The sequence below is a fragment of the Natrix helvetica genome (genome assembly GCF_964273705.1).
Source record: "Natrix helvetica genome assembly, chromosome: 2".
In the NCBI taxonomy this organism is placed as follows: domain Eukaryota; kingdom Metazoa; phylum Chordata; class Lepidosauria; order Squamata; family Natricidae; genus Natrix; species Natrix helvetica.
The window spans coordinates 269,589,915-269,612,178 of NC_138552.1; the positions used below are offsets into that span (position 1 = coordinate 269,589,915).

General features: G+C 42.7%; 1 protein-coding gene across 5 annotated transcripts in view; it reads left to right on the top strand.

Annotated features, from left to right (window-relative positions):
• EFR3B (EFR3 homolog B) overlaps positions 1 to 21,524 on the top strand; it is a 157,518-nt gene extending 135,994 nt beyond the window's left edge. For 4 of the 5 annotated variants that reach the window (XM_081944334.1, XM_081944333.1, XM_081944336.1 and 1 more), the window contains 10 exons: positions 117 to 192; positions 740 to 901; positions 6,176 to 6,307; positions 7,471 to 7,538; positions 7,883 to 8,010; positions 12,147 to 12,238; positions 15,392 to 15,440; positions 16,079 to 16,185; positions 18,958 to 19,007; positions 21,041 to 21,524. In XM_081944334.1, coding sequence (XP_081800460.1) covers positions 117 to 192; positions 740 to 901; positions 6,176 to 6,307; positions 7,471 to 7,538; positions 7,883 to 8,010; positions 12,147 to 12,238; positions 15,392 to 15,440; positions 16,079 to 16,185; positions 18,958 to 19,007; positions 21,041 to 21,146 — 970 coding nt within the window. In that variant the 3' untranslated portion in view covers positions 21,147 to 21,524. Of the gene's footprint in view, positions 1 to 116; positions 193 to 739; positions 902 to 6,175; positions 6,308 to 7,470; positions 7,539 to 7,882; positions 8,011 to 12,146; positions 12,239 to 15,391; positions 15,441 to 16,078; positions 16,186 to 18,957; positions 19,018 to 20,280; positions 20,427 to 21,040 lie in introns of those variants that run through there. The other variant, XM_081944335.1, reaches the window with a different exon arrangement.
• Positions 21,525 to 22,264: the final 740 nt, after the last annotated feature.

Sequence of the window (22,264 nt, forward strand, 5' to 3'; positions counted from 1 at the left end):
ATCATGTGAATTGCTAAAAAGGAGGAGAAACGGACAATCTTCTCTACCCTTTTGTTATGGCCTGCTTCCACATACACACCCATTTAATTTTTTTCTCATTTGGTTTTTCTGCACAGCACTATCAGTGATATCTCCATCCTGAAGCTGAAAGTGGACAAATGTTCACGCCAAGATACTGTCTTCATGAAAAAGGTACTGAGGATTTGCCAAACGCTCTGTTAAAAAAAAAGATAGGGGTTAATTGGTTGTAGTCACTAGCAGTATATGATAAACCTGCAAAAATGTATCATCTTGAACATGCTAAAGCAGGGGTGTCAAGCTCGATTTCATTGAGGGCCACATCAGAGTTGTGTTGGACCCCGGGGGGGGGTGGATGAGGGTGGCCAGCTCAACATCACTTGTGTCACGTCGGCCTCCTGCAGCCCTCTGCCAGCGAAAATGGAGCTTAGGGGGCAAGGCACCTGCATCCCCTCCCCAAGCTTCGTTTTCGCTGACAGAGAGCTGCAGGAGGCAATCACAATTGAAAACGGAGCTCAAGAGTGCCACACGTGGTCCCCCTGAGCTCCGTTTTTGCTGACAGAGGCACCGCAGGTCGGTCCTTTGCTGTATCCAGATAAGCATCTTGCCCATGGGCCTTGAGTTTGATACCCCTGTGCTAAAGTAATGTAAAAGCATTGTCTTCAATACTTCAATGAAATGGCAACTTCCTCATAAAAATCTATGTTATATTTGTTCACAGCACTCCCAGCAGCTGTATCGACACATGTATTTTACTTGCAAAGAAGACAATAATGGTCCTACTCACTATGAGGCTGTCTACAGTCTACTGGCACTCATCAGCATTGAACTGGCCAATGAAGAGGTGGTAGTTGACCTCATCCGGTTGGTTTTGGCCATACAGGTATGTGCAGGCTGAAGAATCTTCCAACTCCCTAGCAGGAAGGATAAAAAGGAACCTCCAAGAAAGACCAGATTATATTTCAGGTGGCAAATAGGAAACAGGTTTATAAGGTCTACTGCTAAAGTTAGATATGGAAGTCTGTAGAGATTCTCAGTCATCCAGGTCATGGTTGTCCCAAAGGTGCTTTTTCAGGAGACAACTGGACTTCCTTGTTTTTTTCTTTTGAAGACATTTCGCTTCTCACCCAAGAAGCTTCTTCAGCTCTGACAGGATAGTGCGGAATGGAACAATTTATATTCCTTGCTCATTTTAGCTATACAATTTGGGATGAACAGCCTTTGAATGGCATGGGAGTAGGAGTGGATTTCCAGAGGGGAAAAATTGCAGACCAAGGAAACCAGGAGTACTACTCAGGTGACGCTGAGGACACAGATAAGTTTCCAAGTGCTTCGACAACCCTCTAAAAGGATGCAGATTACTAGCTGTCTGCCAGGAATATAAATCCTCCATTCCTGTCAGAGTTGAAGAAGCTTCTTGGATGAGAAGTGAAATGTCTTCAAAAGGAAAAACAAAGTCCAGTTGCCTCCTGGGGAAAAAAACACTTTTGGGATAGATATGGAAGCTGATTCTGTTTTGGAGATACCTAGCAAATACTCTTGTGAAATTTACTAGCAATAACTTAGAAGCCTGTCCTTTCACTAGGAATAGTGAGTGCGGGTGCACTGGTTAGAATACAAACTAACTGCCTACTGTAGGAGATCGATCCTAACCAGCCCAAGGTTGACTCAGCCTTCCATCTTCCAAGATCATTAAATGAGGATCCAGATTGTTGGGGGCAATTTGCTGACATTGTAAACTACTCAGTGCTGTAAAGCACTGTGGAGTGGTATTTAAGCGTTAGTACTAATAGCCTTAAAATTTTGTTCCAGAATTTTTAAACAATGAAAAACTATTCATCTTCAAATGCTAACAGTGACACAGAGATCAGCAAAAACCATTTATATTTCTTTTACAATTTGTTCCCGCCCAGACTTTCCCTTAATTAAGCAAATGTGCACCTCTACTGTTCCTTCTTCAGACAAATTATATTGACTGCAAAAATGCAGCACATGTTGTAATGGACTTGTGTTGATGTGCTGCAACAAATCCAAGCAAAGCAAAGAAGTCTTGATAACTTGTTTCGACTGAACATCTTTAAACTTTGTTCCTGGAGAAATTGGCATAAATGAATTCTACATCTTCAAAAACAGCTTCCCCCGCCGAATGCATTGAAACTGCAGTTCATGTCCTGATTTCAGCCTTACACATCTGGAGGCCAAAAGCTGGTGAACCCATGTTTTACCATTTGTTAACTGTTATACTTTTTTAGAGGGACGCGGTGGCTCAATGGCTAAGACGCTGAGCTTGTTGATCAGCAGGTTGGCAGTTGGTTCAAATCCCTAGCCCGCGTTAAGGAGTGAGCTCCCGTTACTTGTCCCAGCTTCTGCCAACATAGCAGTTCGAAAGCATGTAAAAATGCAAGTAGAAAAATAGGAACCACCTTTGGTGGGAAGGTAACAGCCTTCCATGCACCTTCAGCATTTAGTCATGCCGGCCACATGACCACAGAGACGTCTTCGGAAGTGCTGGCTCATCGGCTTTGAAATGGAGATGAGCATTGCCCCCTAGAGTCAGGAATGACTAGCACATATGTGCAAGGGGAACCTTTACCTATACTTTTTAGTCTGTTGGATCTAAAGGTGAAATGTGTTTCAGAGGTCATAGGAACACAAATATATTACCTCTCTGCAATTCCTTAAATAAATACGCCTTTTCTTGGGATTTTCCAACAGCTTTTTGCCTTTGACTCCAGAGGGATGTATAGTCTTCTTCAATATACTCTGCAGATCCTTATTGCAATCCCCTACTGCCTCCTTTTGCACATGGTAGCAACTGGCATGGCAGAGTAACAAGTGAATAGAAATAGAGCAGGCAGCAGCTGTGGCTACAGAGGCTTTGGCACAGATACATCTAGTCCGTCAATTGCATATTTTCCTGGACCAGAAGGCCTTGCTCACAGTCACCCGTCCCTTGTTCACTTCCCATTTGGATTACTGTAGTACACTCTGTATGGAGCTATTCTTGAGGACTATCAGGCTCTTCAGCTGGTCCAGCATGAAGCAGCACACACAGTAATGGGTGTCAGTGTTCCAGAATAACCCAACTCCAATTAAACACTCAGAGACAGGCATTTTCTCAAAGTTGCCTTTTATTAGAGTAGTTATACTGGCACATCTGGGAAAACCCGAATCTGAGAGTTCCGGGTTTTCCCTCAGTAAGTCAAAAGTCCAAACCCATCCCTTGCACCCATCAATCCATCACATGGCCCAATCCCAATCCGTCCCAATTTGAGACATCACTTCAACCACTCCTCTTCCAGATGCAAGAATGCCATGGCCTTGACCGAAAAGAAGAATGCTATTATGTCTAACTACATTCTCTATACTAAATCCCCCCTCCTAATTTCCCAAGCACAAGAATGTGGCAGCATGAAAGCTTCCAGTGTTAATGTGGCTTCCGAAGCTGACAATGAGTTTCCCTAAGTTTGCACAAGTAACACCCTTTTGTGCAAGCTACACTGGCTTCCCCTTATATGACACAATGCCAAGTTACCTGCAGGATTGCCTTTCTCTACCAGGCCAGATAGGGTGGGATATCGATTTCCTAGGCCCTTCCCCAAAATATTGCCATCTGATGGGAGCTAAAAAGTGTTCCTTTTCTGTGTCAGCCCCTGCCCTACAGCACACTCTACCCCCTGTGATGGTGAACCTATGGCCCACGTGCCACAGGTGGCACGCAGAGCCATTTCTTAGGGCACGGGAGGCATTGCCCTGTCAACTCCAATGCATGCACACACTGGCCAGCTGATTTTAGCCTTCATTTTTGGTTGTTTTTCACTCTCCGGAGGCTTCCCTAAAGCCTCCGGAGGGCGAAAAACAACCCAACGTGTAAACTGGAAGTTCGAGAATGGACTTCTGAATTCCGTGTTGAGCTATTTTTCGCCCTCCGGAGGCTTCAGGAGGTTTCCCTGAAGTCTCCAGGGGGAGAGAAATGGCCCTATGGGCAGCCCGGAAGTCTGTTTCTGAACCTCTGGTTTCCGCGTTGGACCATTTTTTACCCTCCGGAGGCTTTAGCAGGCTTCCCTGAAGCCTCCGGAGGGAGAAAAATGGCCATATGGGCAACCCGCTCACCCCGCTTTTGTCACACGATGGCAAAAAGGTTAACCATCAGTGCTGTACCCCATGAAGTTCAGCAGGCTTCTACCCTCCCAACCTTCCATTAGGCTTTGAAGACTTGGCTTTTCTCCTAAGCACTGGGGTAAGATTGGATGACTACACATTAGAAGGTTGACTTGGCACCAGGTTTTTGTTGTTTTTAATGTTTCAATGTGTTTAGTTTTATAGTTTTAATATGGTTTTACATGTTGCTTTAACTTGTGATTGAGAGCCACCCAGAATTGGTTAGAAGATGGGTGGCTATATAAATCTCTTAAATAAATAAATATGTAACTATCCCATATGCCACACACCCATATTTATTCTTCTTCACATTGTACTTAGACTCCATCTGGTTAGAGGAGATTTATTTATTTAATGCAATTTAATACAATTTAGAGGCTGCCTGAATCCATACGACTCTGGACGGCTTCTGTTTTTTAAAAGTAGGAAGAATTTAAAAAGAAACAGTTCACTAGCAATTAGTGTGGGAAGAGGTCAAGTATGCATGTTTTTGTTTTTTTAACCCAGCCCTTCTTGGATTCATTAGATTCCTTGAAGAAGCCATTTGCAAGAGTTTCTTGCTTGTACTTTATATACGGAGTTGGAACTGTTATACAATTCCTGCCAATTACTGTAAAATGCTCTTGAATGCTAACAATATAATTCAGTTTGAACCACAGAGATAAAGCATATGAATTTAGAAAAAGAAAAAGAAAATTTTACTTAATAAATTAGGGTAGTTGGGGCAGTTTTGGTCTGTTAAAATGAAGTTGGTGAAGGCATTAATCTAATGCATGCTCAGGTTCAATAACAATTGTACCCACAAAGCTAGAATTGTAGGGGTCTCAACCACTCCTCTCTTCTGCGTCTACACACCCCAGCGCCTTAGTGTTGTCATCACTTGTCTACTAGAAGATGACTACTCCTGTTGTCCTCCCTCTAAGCCTCGTCTGTGAGTTAGGGACCCATACTCCTTGTGTCTTATTGTAAAGAAAAAAGAACCAAATGATATATTACAGGCACTCCTTCTTCGTGACCACAAACTGTGGCCACTAGTATCATTAAGCAAAACAGTCCCTACTTGAAGCCATGGCTGGGCTTATGACCTTACTTCACCTTTCCTTTGCTTTACAGACTTGCAAAGGTCATAAATGCAAGGACTGACTGGTCCCAAAGTTACTTTTTCATCACCATCGTAACTATGAGCAGTTGCTAAATGAAGCAGTTGCTAAATGAGGACACTCTGCAATGAAAAGGAAATAGATTTTGTAGTGCCACTCCTAGCCCTATATGTACCTGGGAAACCCAACCCCTTTGCTTTGAAAGCGAGATCAATCCTATCACAAGCACAAAACCCAGAAGTGGTTTCCAAATGAAAACAAAATTAAATATGTCCTTTTAAGTAAAGCAATCAGTTTGACTATCTCTACTTTTTTCTGTGGAAAATAGTATATATTTTTGTTTGCACTTACTAATCTTTATACTTACTATCATCATCCTTTATGTTACCAAAATTCACTATACTCTTTCAAATTCTCTAACCTTAAAGGCAAAAAATCTTTTTCTGATAAACTAATTTTAAAAAATTGATACCAAAAGAGAGATCAATCCAAATAATAAGTAAATCCAGAATTAAACTTAAATATGCATGTCATATTAAAAGTGATTTGTGCAATATTTCCATCTAATTTTCATTCAACCTTTGAAAGGTAGCTTTTTTCCTGAAACAGATTTTGCTCCATTCTTCTCGGACCCTCCCAAGATTTTAGGCCACTTAATTCTGGGACCCCTCCCAACTACACTCTTGGTTTTTTTTTTAAAAAAAGATACTTTTTTTTTCTTTCTCTCTGGTGGAATTTGATGATTGGCTTTATGCACCTTCAGGCTCTGATGCCGATACGGATTCCATGTCCAAGATGAGTGAATGTAGACTGAGACCCGTCTGGCTGCCAGGGAAGATGGGGGGTTGGGGGAGCTTGCTTGTCCTTTGACTACAATGCTGCTGTCCTGTTGGCAGGAACTGGCCCAGGTGAACGAGGATAACCTACCGTTGTACAGCCGCTGTGCCCTGTATGCCCTTGGAGCTGCCTACCTGAACCTGATCAGCCAACTGACCACTGTGCCTGCCTTTTGCCAGCATATTCATGAGGTCTGCCACTTGGCTTTACTTTTGCTTATCTTTCCTTTATCTGTTGTTGTTGTTGTTGTTTTCAACCAGGAAACTTCCTTCAGCTTGGTCCAAATATTGGTTGATAATTCTAGGAGTTACGGTGGCACAGTGGTTAGAGTGCAGTACTGCAGGCTACTTCTGCTGACTGCCAGCTGCCTACAATTTGGCAGTTTGAATCTCACCAGGCTCAAGGTTGACCCATCCTTCCGAGGTCAGTAAAATGAGGACCCAGATTGTTGGGGGCAATAGGCTGACTCTGTAAACTGCTTAGAGAAAGCACTGTGAAGTGGTATGTAAGTGCTAGTGCTATTGCTATTACAGTCCAAAACATTTGGCGCACCATGCATATTCTCATAAGAATATAAAGTGCCAGCACTCCATACCCTATAAAAACTAAGGATGTTTAGGGAACCCACAAACAGACTTCTTTCCCTGTTGTGATGCCCAGCCATGTTAGATGAATTACCTTCACCCTCAAAGTACTCACACGTATGAGACGTTTCTGGACTAAACCCACCCACCCCAAAGCCTTGCTGGACATTTCCTGAATTTTTTTTTTCTGTATCTCTTCTCATTGCCTTTCAATATGTTATGAATCATGACACTAAGTAGTTTCCTGCCATTGCATTGCATCATTGCCTATCTCATAATGGAGGAAAGAGATTCTGAAGCACCAACTTTGATCAGCTTTCAGCTGGATGTGATTAAGGACTGTGTGCACAGGTGCCTTTATCAACAACTGCATATTTGAAATTGTTACCAGGCTCCCAGATCTGATCTACTGAGAACTCCATTTGCTAACCCAGTAGTACTAATTGAGAGATAGCAGTGCTCTCCTGACTCCAATTCATTCTGTGCATCTCTTAGTCTTGCACTGGAGCAATGATGGCATCCAGTAATATTTAGGCAAACATTAGAAACTAGTGTAGTCACAAGCAGTTGTACCTGGTGGTTATGTCACAATACCTGCTCATACTTACCATGGCCATAGTTCTGAGCAGCCCAGAGCTTATTCACGCTGCCCAAGCAGAGCATGCAAAGATAATACTGATATCTGATCAGATTAAATCTGTTATTTTTTACAGTGGGAACTGACCACACCAAGCTGGTAAAAAAAAGTCTTGCATTTTTCTTCTCTCCAGGTTATAGAGATGAGAAAAAAGGAGGCTCCCTACTTGCTCCCTGAAGGTGTCTTTGTAGAGAAACCCAGGTAGGAGAGCTTAAAACATGTTGATTATACCCCTGCTGTAATTTAGATCAACCTCAGCAATTTTAAGATGTTTGGGCTTCAGTTTCCTGAATTGACTTGCTGGTTGGGGGGATTCTGAGGGTGGGTCCACACGACATCGATAAGTTTGAGAAACCTTAGTTTAGATAAATGATGTTTTGAACAGGTATGCTTTTCAACCTGCTTAATTATTCCATCGTTTGCCTTCAGCTCTGTTTTTCACAGGTATCCTTCCTTCCTTTCCTGGAGACCAATTGCTGAGTAATATGGGTACCTGGAGAGTCATTGGGACAGTCATGTATTGTTTCTCTTGTTTTGACCTAAAGGCTGTCACGCAATCTGGATCACCTTGGCCCCGAGATCCTCTTCCGGCAGAGCAAGATCAGTGAAGTGCTGGGAGGGAGTGGCTACAATTCAGACAGGCTCAGCACACCTTACATCCCTCAGCTGACAGGTATGAGAGCAATGGGTCATATATTTTCTATACTCAAGAATTTTATCATTATTTTTAGAGCAGGTTTCTGTGATGTTTTGACTTAAAAGTATTCCAAAGAGCCAAACTCATGACGGTTGATTCTTCATTGTGGTCTTTGTGTTTCATACAGCTGGGCTTTGCACTCAAACACAGCATTGTTTTTCATTTATCCCTCTCGGCTTTAATGTACTCACTTAGCCTTCTTCTAACTCCAAATCTAGGAGGCCCTAGCACAGCGATGGCTTACCTATTTGTTGTCGCGTGCCAAAAGCACATGCGCGCCCACACTCGTAATGCAATGTGTGTGCAACAACTCACACCACGCCCCCTGTACATGTGCACATAACCCTCCCCCTGCGCTCCCCTCGCCCCATGCACACGACCCCCCTCCCCGCTCCCCATTTTGGGCCTAGTAGGCCACCCTGCAGCCTCCTAGGACCAAAAACAGGTCATTCGGGAAGGCGGGGGACATATGCATGGTGGAGCTGAACTGGGGTGACAGCTTGCATGCCTGTAGAGATGCCATAGGTTCGCCATCATGGCCCTAACATCTTCAGCTACTTGGTCTTGATAGGATTGAATCAGAGACTATTCCTTTCCAGACAGGGCCACATAACCTCCAAACACTAGAATAGAACCCCAACAGCCCTATTTGGCCAGCCTATAACATTGGCAAATATAATTAATCAAATCTCAAACTGGCCTATCATTTCACCCAGTCATTCCATGTCGATATTGAATAAAAGGTGAGAAAGAGTTACCCTGGGGTAACCTGCAAAGGAGGGACCCAGGGAGAAGCCTCTTTCCACCCCCACCCACAATTGTGTGACGCACAGAGAACACAACAACGAAGATTTGCTTTCTGTAACACTGGTTCTTCAAGAATAAGAACCAGAGTTCTTATAATGGTGGCACAGTGGTTAGAGTGCAGTACTGCAGGCTACTACTGCTAACTGCCAGCTGTCTGCAGTTTGGCAGTTAGGTTCTCACCAGGCTAAAGGTTGACTCAGCCTTCTATCCTTCCGAGATGAGTACAAAGAGGACCCAGATGGTTGGGGGCAAGATGCTGATTCTGTAAACTGCTTAGAGAAAGCACTGTGAAGTGGTATATAAGCCTATATACCATTGCTATTGCTATTACAGTCCAAAACATTTGGATCACACAGAGTCATAAGAATATGAATATGAAGTCTCAGCACTCCATACCCTGTAAGAACAAATGGGATGTTTAGGGACCCCACAAACAGACTTTCCCTGTTGTGATGCCCAACCATGTTAGATGAATTACCTACAGCCTCAAAGTACTCACATGTATGAGACAAACTACTTAGAGAGGGCTGTAAAAAACAGAAAAGCGGTATATAAGTCTACCATATTTTTCGGAGTATAAAATGCACCCTTTTCCCTTAAAAAAAAGGCTGAAAATCTGGGTGCGTCTTATATACTGAATACAGCATTTTTGGCCTCCTGAAACCCCACCCCCTGTGCAAAAATGACCATGCATAGCTTTTAGGGGGCTTCCAAAGAGCTCTTGGGGGCTGGGAAGGGCAAAAATGAGCGGAAAATGGGCCATTTTTGCTTGTTTTTGCCCCCCCCCCAGCCTCCAAGAGCACTCTATAAGCCTTCTAAAGGCTATGCATGCCCTTTTTTTTGACAAAAAAGGGGGCCGTTTTCATGAAAAACAGGCTATTTTGGGGAGGTCTGCAAAGTGCAAACACTTTTTTATTTGCCTTTTCAAAATCTTGGTGCATCTTATACTCCAAAAAATACGGTAAATGCTATTGCTAGAATAACAGAATTGGAAGGGACCTTGGAGATCTTCAAGCTGTTCAGGTTTCTAGACTAATCTTCAGGTCTAGAAGTTATCTGTGTATTTACACAGCCCACTCTACCAACCATGGCTTTCTGATGGAAAATGAGTGGGCTGGATTCAAGAGGATCAAAGGCTTTTTAGCTAGTACAATAAAATGAAGATTGTCTTTACCTGCTTAAGACTTAGAAGCATTCCAGAAAATACTGTTTGAAGGCACAGAACTCAATTATGCGGCTTACTTGAAAAACTGCAGTTAACAAAAACAAACTCTACTCCTTCTACATGTAACAGAGCATTTCAGGACTAGCAAAAACCAGAAATAACTTATGCAGACCAGCAATTTTGGATAAATTATGTGATGTATTCATTTTGCTACATCCAGTGTTATTTATTGTGCAGGATTTTTGTTGTATAGCAACATTGCTTTATTTTTAACTCTTGTATTTACAGGATACCCATTGCCATTCTTTCTTACCCATATTTAACTGAACTTTTGCAATTTTCCTCTTATAGTTTTCTAAACCCTGTGGGTCTCTCACCCCAACAAGGGAGGGGGGAGTGAAAAATGGTTGTATGGTCCATCAACCTCAAGAACTATGTGTTGTTACTTTATAGTGTGATATTTATCTTACTGGGCGGGGCACTTATCTGAGAACAGGCAAGGATTGGAAAGTCATTGTCCCTTTGGATTCATCTAGTGCATACTAGTTTAGAAGCAATGCTCATGGTTGTGTCAGCGTTTGGGTTAGTGTCAGGGTTCCAAATAGCATCCAAAAGTAAATCAGAAGCCAAGGCAAAGTACTGCTCAAAGTTCCAATTTATTAAGAGAGCCATGTTGGCACATCTGGGAAAGCTTCCCGGTTTTCCCCACCAAGTTGAAAGTTCAAGATCTTGCCCCCACACCCACAAGTCCATCACATGGTCCAATCTCCCACTGCCATGCTGGCAGGTCCACCCATCCAATTCCGGTCAGGTGCAGAGATGATGCAGAGACGAAGGGTGACCTTGGCTTTCTAGAAAGAATTTTGTTGTGACTACGTAGTATGTGACTCCGTACAATCCCCCCTCCCATTTTCCCGCAATAGAAAATGCATAGCAGAATAATAGAAAGTGTGGCAGACCAAAGATCCAAAAGAAAAGATGGCTGCAGGCCTGACAGGTGCTTTGCACAGTCACACTTGTTCTTACCGTGCTTCTCCGAAAATAAGACATGGTCTTAATTTTCTTTTGAATCCCCCCTCCCCAAAATAAGCAGTTGGCCTTATTTTCGGGGAGGTCTTATTATTTTTGAGGTGCAGGAGGCAACGAACGTGGTCATCCCATGGCTGCTGCTGTCTTGCAATATTTTTGGAGAGGACTTATTTTCAAGGGAGGGCTTATTTTAGCGCATGTGCTCAAAAGCCTGATTGGGCTTATTATCTAGGGAGGTCTTACGTAATCATTGGTTCAGATTCAGTGATTTGTAATTTTGCCAAAAGATAAGCCATTCTGAAAGCAAGGTATGCTTGAAAACTTCAAGGAGAATTGGAAGACTTTGTAATCATAACTAATTCCCTAAAGCAAAGCACTTGCCTTGACTTTAAAATGTACTGATTAGTTATTAGAGATGCAAAACCATGGCATCTTTCATGTTCACAAGTTGTCCTATCTTTCAGGAGTCTTCTGTGCTTATAAACTTCCTGATTGCTTTTGCTTCAAACAGTCCTCTGAGTATTGTGAGAACATGCTCACAGTATTTTTTTTTTAATTAAAGGATTACAAGCAAAAAGGCTAGGAAATTAAAAGCAAGGTCTCTTTGTCAGGGAAATGCATGTTCCACAATTTAAGCGATAGCAGCCCCTCCACTATAACTATTTTGGCTGCAACTGTAGCCAGAATCTCAAAGATAGCAGATACAGGAAGCTGGATTAAGACAAATCAGTATGCAACTCCTTGACTGGATTCACGCAACTTGGCAAACTAAGCAAATATTGGATTGGTTAATGATTCACCCTATTGAGGGAACTCATTATCTTAGAATCTTGTGTGAAATGGGCCAGCATGTTGGGTTGTAATATGGTTTGTGCTATTGCATATAGATGTTCATAGAAACACACCAATTCTGTTTTGTTAACTCATATTAAGAGTTTAGCACATTGTGGAAATCCAGTCTGCCTAAGGCAGCATGTGTTTATTTATCAGTCACTGTCACAGGAAACCCAGTCCAAATAATTCCTCTCACTTTATATTCCCCTACAAAATGCTAGACACATAACCTTTCCAGCTGGGAAAGAAAATGATTTTAACTCCCTTTCTCCTTTAGATGAAGACAGGCTGTCTAAGAGGAGGAGTATTGGAGAGACCATCTCTCTACAAGTTGAAGTGGAATCCAGAAATAGCCCCGAGAAAGAAGAGGTAATGCCATTCTCATGTACCCTTTTTTGGTAGGCTCAGCAAGTATAAATTGAATGAGAAGTGGATGGTTGGGAACCTATTACCAGTCCTGTGAGGTGCACTTTGCCTTCTTCTCTTCCCAGTATAATACTTTTTGAGATTATATTTTATTTTATACCTTTGTGGAACTGTTTTTTAAGGACCTAACAACATTATGTACTGGTTTATTGGGTTCATTTGCCCAAACAATAAGAAATTGAGGGCTTTAAAACAGATAATCTGTAATAGGACCTTGATTGGGAAACAGTTTACTTCATCCCATATGTTTGTTTATTGGTTAGTTCTGTTGTGTTCCAGTCTATGTTATGTTGAATTAGATTTCCAAGTTCTAGTTTTTAAGGCAATATGAATTGCATCCCAGGTACCAAAGGAACATGGACGATGTTGGTAAATCCCTATTTATTATCTTTGGAAATTCTGGAGAACATAGGGTGATTACAGGAGGGACCAATGTTCCTATCTTTGGCAGGAGAGCAACCTGGGAAAACTCTGAAACAGATCATAATCTATAAGAGATTAAGTCTGTAATGATCTTGAAAAATTTGCAGCGTTTACAAGAAATTAACCTGAATATGCATTGCTTATAACAATAAGCAATGTCAATTATCTTTAGTTTTTTGTAAAGTAATATTCATAGTGAGAACACTATGGACATAATACAGTATGTCTTGAGTTCATTTCTTTACTCAAACATTGCATTGCTCATCAGGGTTTCCACTCCTCTTGCAGTATTCTTCAACAGTTTCATTAATAATTTGCTTAGTTAGTATATTAGTGAAAACTTGATGGAATTCCTGATATTTCAGAAGCCAAAATCAACTTTCAAAATTATTTCAAAAAGCCGAGGAAGAGAACTGAATAAAATTTAATTGATAAAAAACCCAGAATTTTTCACTTCCTTAAGTGAAGAATGCACTCAAGCTCAAATGCACAGAGGTAGATTCAGGTTATACCCATGGGCATTCTTAAGAGGTTGCACAAGTGTCAAAATGAGCATTGCAAGGTCTCATGACACCCTCCGTGCCTTTGGTATATGTGTCACATTACTGCACATTCATAAAGGCAGATCTTATCTTGTAACATCACAGCACTTGTTTTGTCATCCCGATGAAATTATTGGATTTTACATAACTCTAGTATGGTAATATTATATGGTAAAAGGATCTGGATATTAAGTTGACCACAAGTTGAATTTGAATCAGCACTGTGATATGTTTGTTGAAAAAGCTTTTGAAACAGCAATGCGATTTGCTGTTGAATTAGACTTCATTAACAATAGTGTCCTTTTTCAATCATAGGAAGACAGTTCCACTGTATTCTGCATTATTTCAACCCAATGTTGAGTACCCTTCCCCTTTCTGAATAACATGTTTTAAGAAATATTCAGGAAAAAAACGAGGAAGTAGTAAGGAATAACAGAATAATAGTGGTGGAATGGGCCTTGAAGGTCTTCTAGTCCAAACCCCAGCTCAAGCAAAAAACACTACACCATTTCAGACAATCTCTTCTTAAAAACCTCCAGTGTTGGAACATCCACAACTTCTGGAGGCAAGTTACTCCACTAATTAATTGTTCTAACTGTCAGGAAATGTCTCCTTGGTTGTAGGTTGGTTCTCTCCTTGATTAAGTTCCATCCATTGCTTCTGGTTCTGCCTGTGGAGACTAGCTGACCCCCTCTTCTTTGTGGCAGCTCCTTCAACCACTGGTATCATGTCTCCCCTAGTCTTTCTTTTCATTAAACTAGACATACCCAATTCCTGCAACCGTTCTTCGTATGTTGTAGTCTCCAGTGCCCTGATTATCTTTGTGGATGATTAATCCAGAATAATCAGAGTCCTGGAAATGCTTTCAATGAGGTGCTGAAGAAAATGGTTATATCTATCCTTGAGAAAAATGACAACGAGAAGATGAATTAACATTGTTCAACTATGGATATCACACTAAAGGCCAAGACCATTCTCTATTATCCCTGAATGCAGAATATGGAATAAATGTTTTAATTTAGAGAAAGGTAGTTGAATATTAGGGAAAAATCCTGGTAGTAGAAGGAATTCATCAGTGGAATCAGTTCTCCAAAGAATATGGTGAGCAGCAGTTTGTTGAATGTGTTCATATTGAAACTGAATATCCTGTTATGGATGCTTTAATTAGGATTCTTGCACAGATAGCAAATTGGGCTGAATGGTCTAAATGGCTTATTCAATTCTTGTAATTTGTTGGAAAGTTAATCTCAGTGAAAATCTGTATTTATAGTAACAATAAATCAGGAGTCTGGCAGCACCTTTTCTGACTCACAGATTTTAATAAAAGGCATAAGCTTTTATGAGTTGCAACTCGCTTCATCAGATGCATAGAGACGCTGCCACATTGCTTCTTATTTTATGGTAGGTCAAGGATAAGAACTTTTAATTCAAGATAACGCTCCGTGATTTATTTATTTTTTACTTCCTTCGAACTGGTCAGAAGCCCACTCTGGGTAATGAGGAAATGCCAAATGTTTTTTTTTTATTCTGGCACGTAACTATGAAGCTTATGTACTTTCACATTGTTGCTCTTTGTGCTTCTCCGTCTGTTTTTGTTCTGAATCTGTCCTACTTGTATGATCTTAGCTACAAGACAGTTCATAGAAGCATGAGAATAAATCTTTTAAATCAAATGCTTTTCATTAAATTAAATGAACTCCATAGTACAATTTAAGAAAAGAAAATAATGGACTGCTGATCAAATCCTAACCAAATGTATGAAAGATGAATTCCCTAGTAAGGTAGTTGAGTGTCTCCAGTGCCTTGGGTCACCTAGAAGTTTGGCATGCAGCAAGAAGGCGACTTTTGGGCAAGTGGCTAGAATTGTTTTGAAGGGAGGTTTAGTTAGAGGGGTGTAAACCAGACAAGAATATGGAAAAGGGGGTTTATCATTAGTTTTAATTCTTAGGTAATATGCAGATGATTCATTTAATGAGGTACTTTGATTTTTCTTCTGTTAAATGAAGTTTATTGATGACTACTATTCCTTTAAAGTAGGATTTCTTTCTAAACCTCTATCAGATTTTAACATGCCTAGTTTCTAACATACTCTACCATTGTCTGTTGTGTTCTTCCCATCAATCCCCCAAAGAGAGCACCAGCTGAAGAGATCACTTATGAAACCCTCAAGAAAGCAATTGGTAAGTCTCTTCATGGCAGTCTCTGCAGACTAAAAAGGTAAAGGTTGCCCTCGCACCTGTGTGCTAATCGTTTCCGGCTCTAGGGGGCGGTGCTCATCTCAGTTTCAAAGCCGAAGAGCCAGCCCTGTCCAAAGACATCTCCGTGATCCTGTGGCCGGCATGACTAAACACACAGAACACTGTTACCTTCCCACCTAAGGTGGTCCCTATTTTTCTACTTGCATTTTTACATGCTTTTGAACTGCTAGGTTGGCAGAAGCTGGGACAAGGAACGGGAGCTCATTAGAGATTTCAACTGCTGAACTGCCGACCTTCTGAACGACAAAGCTCAGTGTCTTAACCACTGAGCCATCGCGTCCCATATCTCTGCGTACTATTTCTGCTAAAGCTAGATTAACGGGGGGGGCGAGGGAATTTTGAAAATCTCGGATCTAATTAACACCCCACTCCATCCTTCTCCTACTCTTTATAGGCAACCCAGAATAATAGCACAGCAATTAGAACCAGCTGGAGGAATGTTTAAAAATTAAGACAAATTCAGCTTTCAGCCTAAGCCCGGAAGCTGAACTCAAGTTTAAATGGGCAGGATTTTAATCCTACTCTTCCCCAGTCATTGATTTCTCTTGCTTTCTTGTTAGTCGACAGCGTCGCTGTAGAGGAACAAGAGAGGGAAAGGAGACGGCAGGTGGTTGAAAAATTCCAGAAAGCTCCGTTTGAAGAAATTGCAGCACATTGTGGGGCCCGAGTAAGTATCAGATTTTCTTATTGTGTCCCCTCTCTCCTGCTCCGCCTGCCTATATTGTTTCCCTTGGTGTATACTGAAGAACAATCCTCGTAACGGATATCTTAAAAGAAGTAGGCGATTGAATAATGAAATCATGCCACATGTCAGTAGAAGAGAAGTGTGTTCTATTTGTGTTGTAACTTATCCTTGATGCATGCTTATGTGTTGATTCAACTTGATAAAAGTTAAGTAAGATTATTTTTCTTATTTTGCTTGCTCAGGCAGATCAGTAACAATGTTTTACAGGTTGTAGAATGGCCCAAAGTGAAACATCCTCACATTTCCTCATTTATGATGCAACCTCTGTCTCATTGTAGTCCACTGCTAAGACAAGCTGAAATAGTTTTAGGTGTTCCAGAATGGAAGTGGTGTTTTTTGTGCTAGGTCAGTACAGACAATCTATGCAGACAATGTAGAGAAGTGTTGGCGAACTTTTTTGGCACCGAGTGCCAAAATGTGAGTGCAAACGCACAAGCCCACATACTGGAGACCAAAAGAGCAGTTGGTTTCTATTGTGCACATGCGTGCTGGCCACCACCTGGTTGTCTAGTTTCTGGTGTGCATGCAGGCGTGAAGACCAGCTGGCCGGTGCATATGCGTGTGCCAGAAACCGGAAGAGTGTCCATGAAGCACACACACACCCAGCACAGCTTCCCCCTCCCGCCACTTCTGCCAAGGGAGCGCGACTGCTTCCTAGCTGGTGCATCTCTTACCCCGGCACTGGACAGAACTTCCTCTTGAAACAGGCACGTAAAAAAGAGAGTGAATCTGCTGCCTTGGTTTCTATGGCTGCAGCCAACAGCGCCACCTCTTCTTCCACCGCTGGCACAGGAGTCAGCTGCACTCCCCATGCTTGGAAGAGAGTGGCCTGCCAGCTTCTGCCTTTCATTTCAGCAGCACCGCTGCCCTGCTTATGTAAGTCCTGACAAGTGCTTCGGAACACTCCAGTAATCTGCAAAGTCAGGTATCTATTCACTCCCACAATCCAGGCCAATATGTCTAGGAGTAGAGTGCCAAGTGATGTCTTTGCGTGTGTGTACCCAGAGCAGTGTGAATTGGCCAATAGGTACTGAGCAAATTCAAGCTTCTGATCAAGTCAACTGCATTGCTGATGAGTGTACTAGGTTTTGTCTAGGGAGACAAAAGAAGTCAGCAAAATGAAGTATGTCTAGCTTAAGAGAAAGAAGGACTAGGGGAGACATGATAGCAGTGTTCCAATATCTCAGGGGTTGCCACAAAGAAGAGGGAGTCAAACTATTCTCCAAGGCACCTGAGGACAGAACAAGAAGCAATGGGTGGAAACTAATCAAGGAGAGAAGCAACTTAGAACTGAGGAGAAACTTCCTGACAGTTAGAACAATTAATCAGTGGAACAGCTTGCCTCCAGAAGTTGTGAATGCCCCAACACTGGAAGTCTTTAAGAAGATGTTGGATAGCCATTTGTCTGAAAGGGTATAGGGTTTCCTGCCTAGGCAGGGGGTTGGACTAGAAGACCTCCAAGGTCCCTTCCAACTCTACTATTGTATTGTATAAGTCATTTTGAAGTCAACAAGCAGGGAACTTGCCAGACACCATTGTTGGAATGGGGGAGTCCCGTAGTTCAGTGTTATCTCATTTGGATTGATTATGTAGAGGAACTAAACTGCAGTCCCTGGCAATGCAGCATTTCTCTCTACAGCTAATTGGGGAGGGGGTGGTGGTGTCGGGAAGACCTTATGATGGCCAAGAAGTACACATCATTTTGAGGAGATGAAGAGGCACAATGCAGATAATTGCCCTAAAGGTTGCTTGTGGGCCTCTGTTGAGAGGACAAAGGGGAGGAAAATATCTTGCTGTCTGGCACCCAAAAGAGCTGCTGCCTTTCCAGATAGATTCTTAACCAGATACATTAAGTGTCTGATCCAGGGATGGGATTCTACCGCTTCAGACCAGTTTAGGGGAACCAGTAGCTCCGACAATCAGCTGGGAGAGAACCAGTTCACCCTGAAGATCAGATCTGCCCGCCCACCCGCGCTATTTTCCTACCTTTATTTTCTCAGCTGATTCACGCGGCAGAGCAGATTGATTGTGTTACTCCTCCAAAGTAACCCGGAAGTGAAGATTTGTTCAAACAGCACACGCGAACAAAGGAAATTGCGCGATCACCGAACCGATTGTTAACCGGGAGGATCGCATCACTAGTCTGATCTGATGTTAGAAACTTCCTCTGTTCATCAAATTAGTGTTAAGGTCAAGATGTTGGTTAAATAAACATTTTATTATTCATGGGATCTGAAGTGCGTTAGCTCAGGCAAGATTTTGAGCTGAAGTTCTCAGGAATGTTTGTGGAGATCTCTTTTTCCATATTCAAACTGGAAGGTATATGAGTATCGTTTAACTTGCAACTTTTTAATTGCCCACATTGTTGATCATAACAATGGATTGTTATTCTGGTGCCATAAATCACCACAATACCAAGACTGAAAATGCCTAAGATGAATAAAATAAAAGATTTTTCCAAAGTGCTCCTATTTGAAATAAGATGCCATCAGTCCCACTGGAATTGCAGGGCTACTGGTGAAAAGGGATCCATTCTAGGTTGGGGGGGGGGGGGGGGATTGTAGTAAATTTAATGTAAAGGATTTTGTTACAGAGCCATAAAAAGTAAGTAGAACTTGATGTAAACTTTTGAAAAAAACCCTTCGTTTTTTCCACATGGCAGTACTTAAATTCAATGTGATATTCTTATTGCAGGCAACTCTACTACAGAACAAGCTCAACCAGATTTTTGAGATCACAATACGGTAAGGGAAGGTGACCTACGTTCCCTCTAAGGTGCGCGGCTGCGCTAGCGCGCAGGTGGCAAGAAAACACCGTGCAGCAGTTTTCAACTGCCGCGCAGTGATTTCTATTGCCACAGGCTTTGGAAGCTGGGGAGGTCCTTTGCAGGCAGCTAGAACGGGCCGCCTGCAAAGGACTTCCCCAGACTTGCTTTGAGGAGCACGGGGCGACTGAGGCTAGTTGTGAAGCCCCAAAGCCCCCACCGCCACCGGAAGAACTGCTGCCACCTCCTCCTCCTCCTCCTCTAACAGGCAGCACTGCCGGATTTGCCGCCCGGCACTGCGGCTGAGATGAAGCCGGCAAAGCTCCAGCCGGCATCTCCGCGCGTGGCAGCGGCGCCTCCCCTCTGCTCGGAGCACCTGAGCTCAGCGCTGGGTTACCCCTACCTGCCCCCTCCTCCTCCTCCGCCGTGCTTTTGAAGAGCCATGAGGCTGCGGGAGACAGTAGGAAGGCGGGGAGGGAGCAGGGGGGAAAAAAGCCTCATGGTTCTTCAAAAGCACGGAGGAGGAGGAGCGGGCACGGGTTACCCAGCGCTGAGCTCAGGAACAAATCTGGTGGTGCTGTTGGAGGAGGAGGAGGTAGCAGCAGTTATTCTGGTGGCAACTCGTCGGCAACTTCAGCAGCAGCCCTGCCCACAATGAAGAAAGCAGAGATGGAGCAGATCCACACAGATGACGTCGCTGCAACATGACTGGAAGAGGAATTCTGGGAGTTGAAGTCCACAAGTGTTAAAGCTGTCAGGTTTAAAGAGCTCTGCATTTTTTTTCTAGGGGTGGAAGGGTCTTGTAACTTGACAGCTTTAAGACTTCCATGCTTCAAATGCCAGAGTTCCTGAGCCAACAGGACTGGAGGAGAAATTCTGGGAGTTGAAGTCCACAAATCTTAAAGCTGTCAGGTTTGAAGACCCCTGGGGGTTTTTTTCCCTAAAGGGTTAGGGGTGCAAGGGTCCTGTAACTTGACAGCTTTAAGAGTTGCGTGCTTCAAATGCCAGAGTTTCTGAGCCAACATTTTGGTTGCTAAGCAGGAGCGTTGTTAAGTGATACTGATATTATATAACACTTTGAATTAAGCAGGTACCTTGAAGAAACATAACTTTGAGTTTCAAATAATACTGATTTCGTTGTTGTCTTAGGTGACATCTGTGAAAAAAATTCGGGTGCTCAGGCATGAAAATGTGCCGCTCAAACACTATACTTTTCTGCTCACATCGAAAAAAAATTAGAGGGAACATTGAAGGTGACATAACTTTCTCCTTAGGGATATCCAGGCAACAGATTGCTAGGAGAAAAAGCAATGTTAGTGGTTCATCAAGACAGAAAGATTGGCAATAAAGGACCTGAATAGATCTGAAGTAAGGAAGGATGCTTTAGATCAGTGTTTCTCAACCTTGGTGACTTTAAGTCCTGTGGACTTCAACTCCCAGAATTCCCCAGCCAGCTGGCTGGGGAATTCTGGGAGTTGAAGTCCACAGGACTTAAAGTCACCAAGGTTGAGAAACACTGCTTTAGATCCTCTGTAGGAATCTTCTTGAAGCAATTGGCTTCTTCCTAAAGAACACTTGCCTTTTATGGGATCCTGCAGCAACTAGGTGGCTCAAAAAAATCTCTATTTTTTTGCTCTTTGTAGCATCTAGTAGCTATGAGTTCCATCAAGTACTCGAGTGATAATCATTAGTTGCCAAAAGGTTGTTTCATTGTAGAGATCACAGCACCAAGAAGCCAACTTTTTAGACTTTTCCCTTTACCAACATATTGTTATGATTCATAATCTATATGGAATAGGGAGGTAGGAAAGCTTTCCCCTTTCCTCAAATAACGATTTACTGCTCTTGCTTCTTGCTCTTCCTTCCCAGTTGGCGGAACAAAGTTTCCCACTTCATTCCGTAGTTTAGTTTTGGGGACAGTTGCAATTTTCTTTTTCTCGAGCTCTCAAATGTCTTGTGCCTTCCTCTCCTGACACACTTCTTCTCCTCTCTTCCTGTCCCCTTCCATTGCAGACCCCCTCCCAGTCCCTCTGGAACCATCACAGCTGCTTATGGCCAGCCTCAGAACCACTCCATCCCGGTGTATGAGATGAAGTTCCCGGATCTGTGTGTCTACTGAGAGCCAGACTGCATGCTGAGACGAAGCTGAGCAACAAATCCTCCTGGGCCATGCTGAATGCTATCATGCCGCCTTTGTGAGCTGCAGGGAGCTCCTGGGGCCAGGGAGCAGCCACTCAACAGCCTTTCAAGGACACTTCCCTTAGAGTCCACTCACTTGTACTTGGTTTCGCTCCCTTCTTCGTGCTCAACCCGTGTTCAGTCATGGCAAAAGCCACAAAAGTGCATCCCCCAGAGCCTTTTATAGACTGTGGGAAAAGGTGGCAATTTCTTTTGCTTTCTTTTTCTAGAAGCTGTTTTAATAGTGCTGAAAATAGTTTCCTCTCTCCGGTAAAAGCGTGTGTTGATAATCCATTACATAAAATCAGTTTATTCTCTGTGGGTCTGTCTCATTTGTGTGTGTGTTTCCTTGTTCAGAGTAATTCCCCCCGGATCTTTTTCCTCTCCTCCCATCCCCTTCCCTCCCCTCTCCTTCCCTCTCCTCTCCTCTCTTCTCTTCATAACTGAAATTTTACTCTTCATTTCAAATGTTGTAATGAAAGCAAGGGAAATTTTAGGTGCCCAGGTGTGTACCATTTTTTGGAGTATAAGACGAACCAGAGTATAAGATGCACCAAGATTTTGAAGAGGCAAATTAAAAAAAAAAGGTTTTTGCACTCTACAGACCTCCCCAAAACGGTCTGTTTTTTGCAAAAATGGGTCCATTTTTTGTCAAAAAAAGGGCATGCATAGCCTTTAGGAGGCTTATAGAGTGCTGCTGGGGGATGGAGGGGCAAAAACGAGCAAAAAACGGCTCGTTCTTCGCTCATTTTTGCTCTCCCCAGCCCCCAGGAGCACTCTGGGATCTTCCTAAAGGCTATGCAAGGCCGTTTTTGCAAAGGGGGTGGGGTTTCAGGAGGCCAAAAATGCTGTATTCAGTATGTAAAACGCATCCAGATTTTCACCCTCTTTTTTGAGGGAAAAGGGTGCATCTTATACTCTGAAAAATACAGTACTTAATCTTTTGGAAAACATGATGGTACAAGGCCATGCCACATAGGTAGGCATGCAGATGTACTCTTTTAGCAATATTAATAGTACTTAGTGCTCTTCTTCCATTAACATGTGGCAAATCTCATA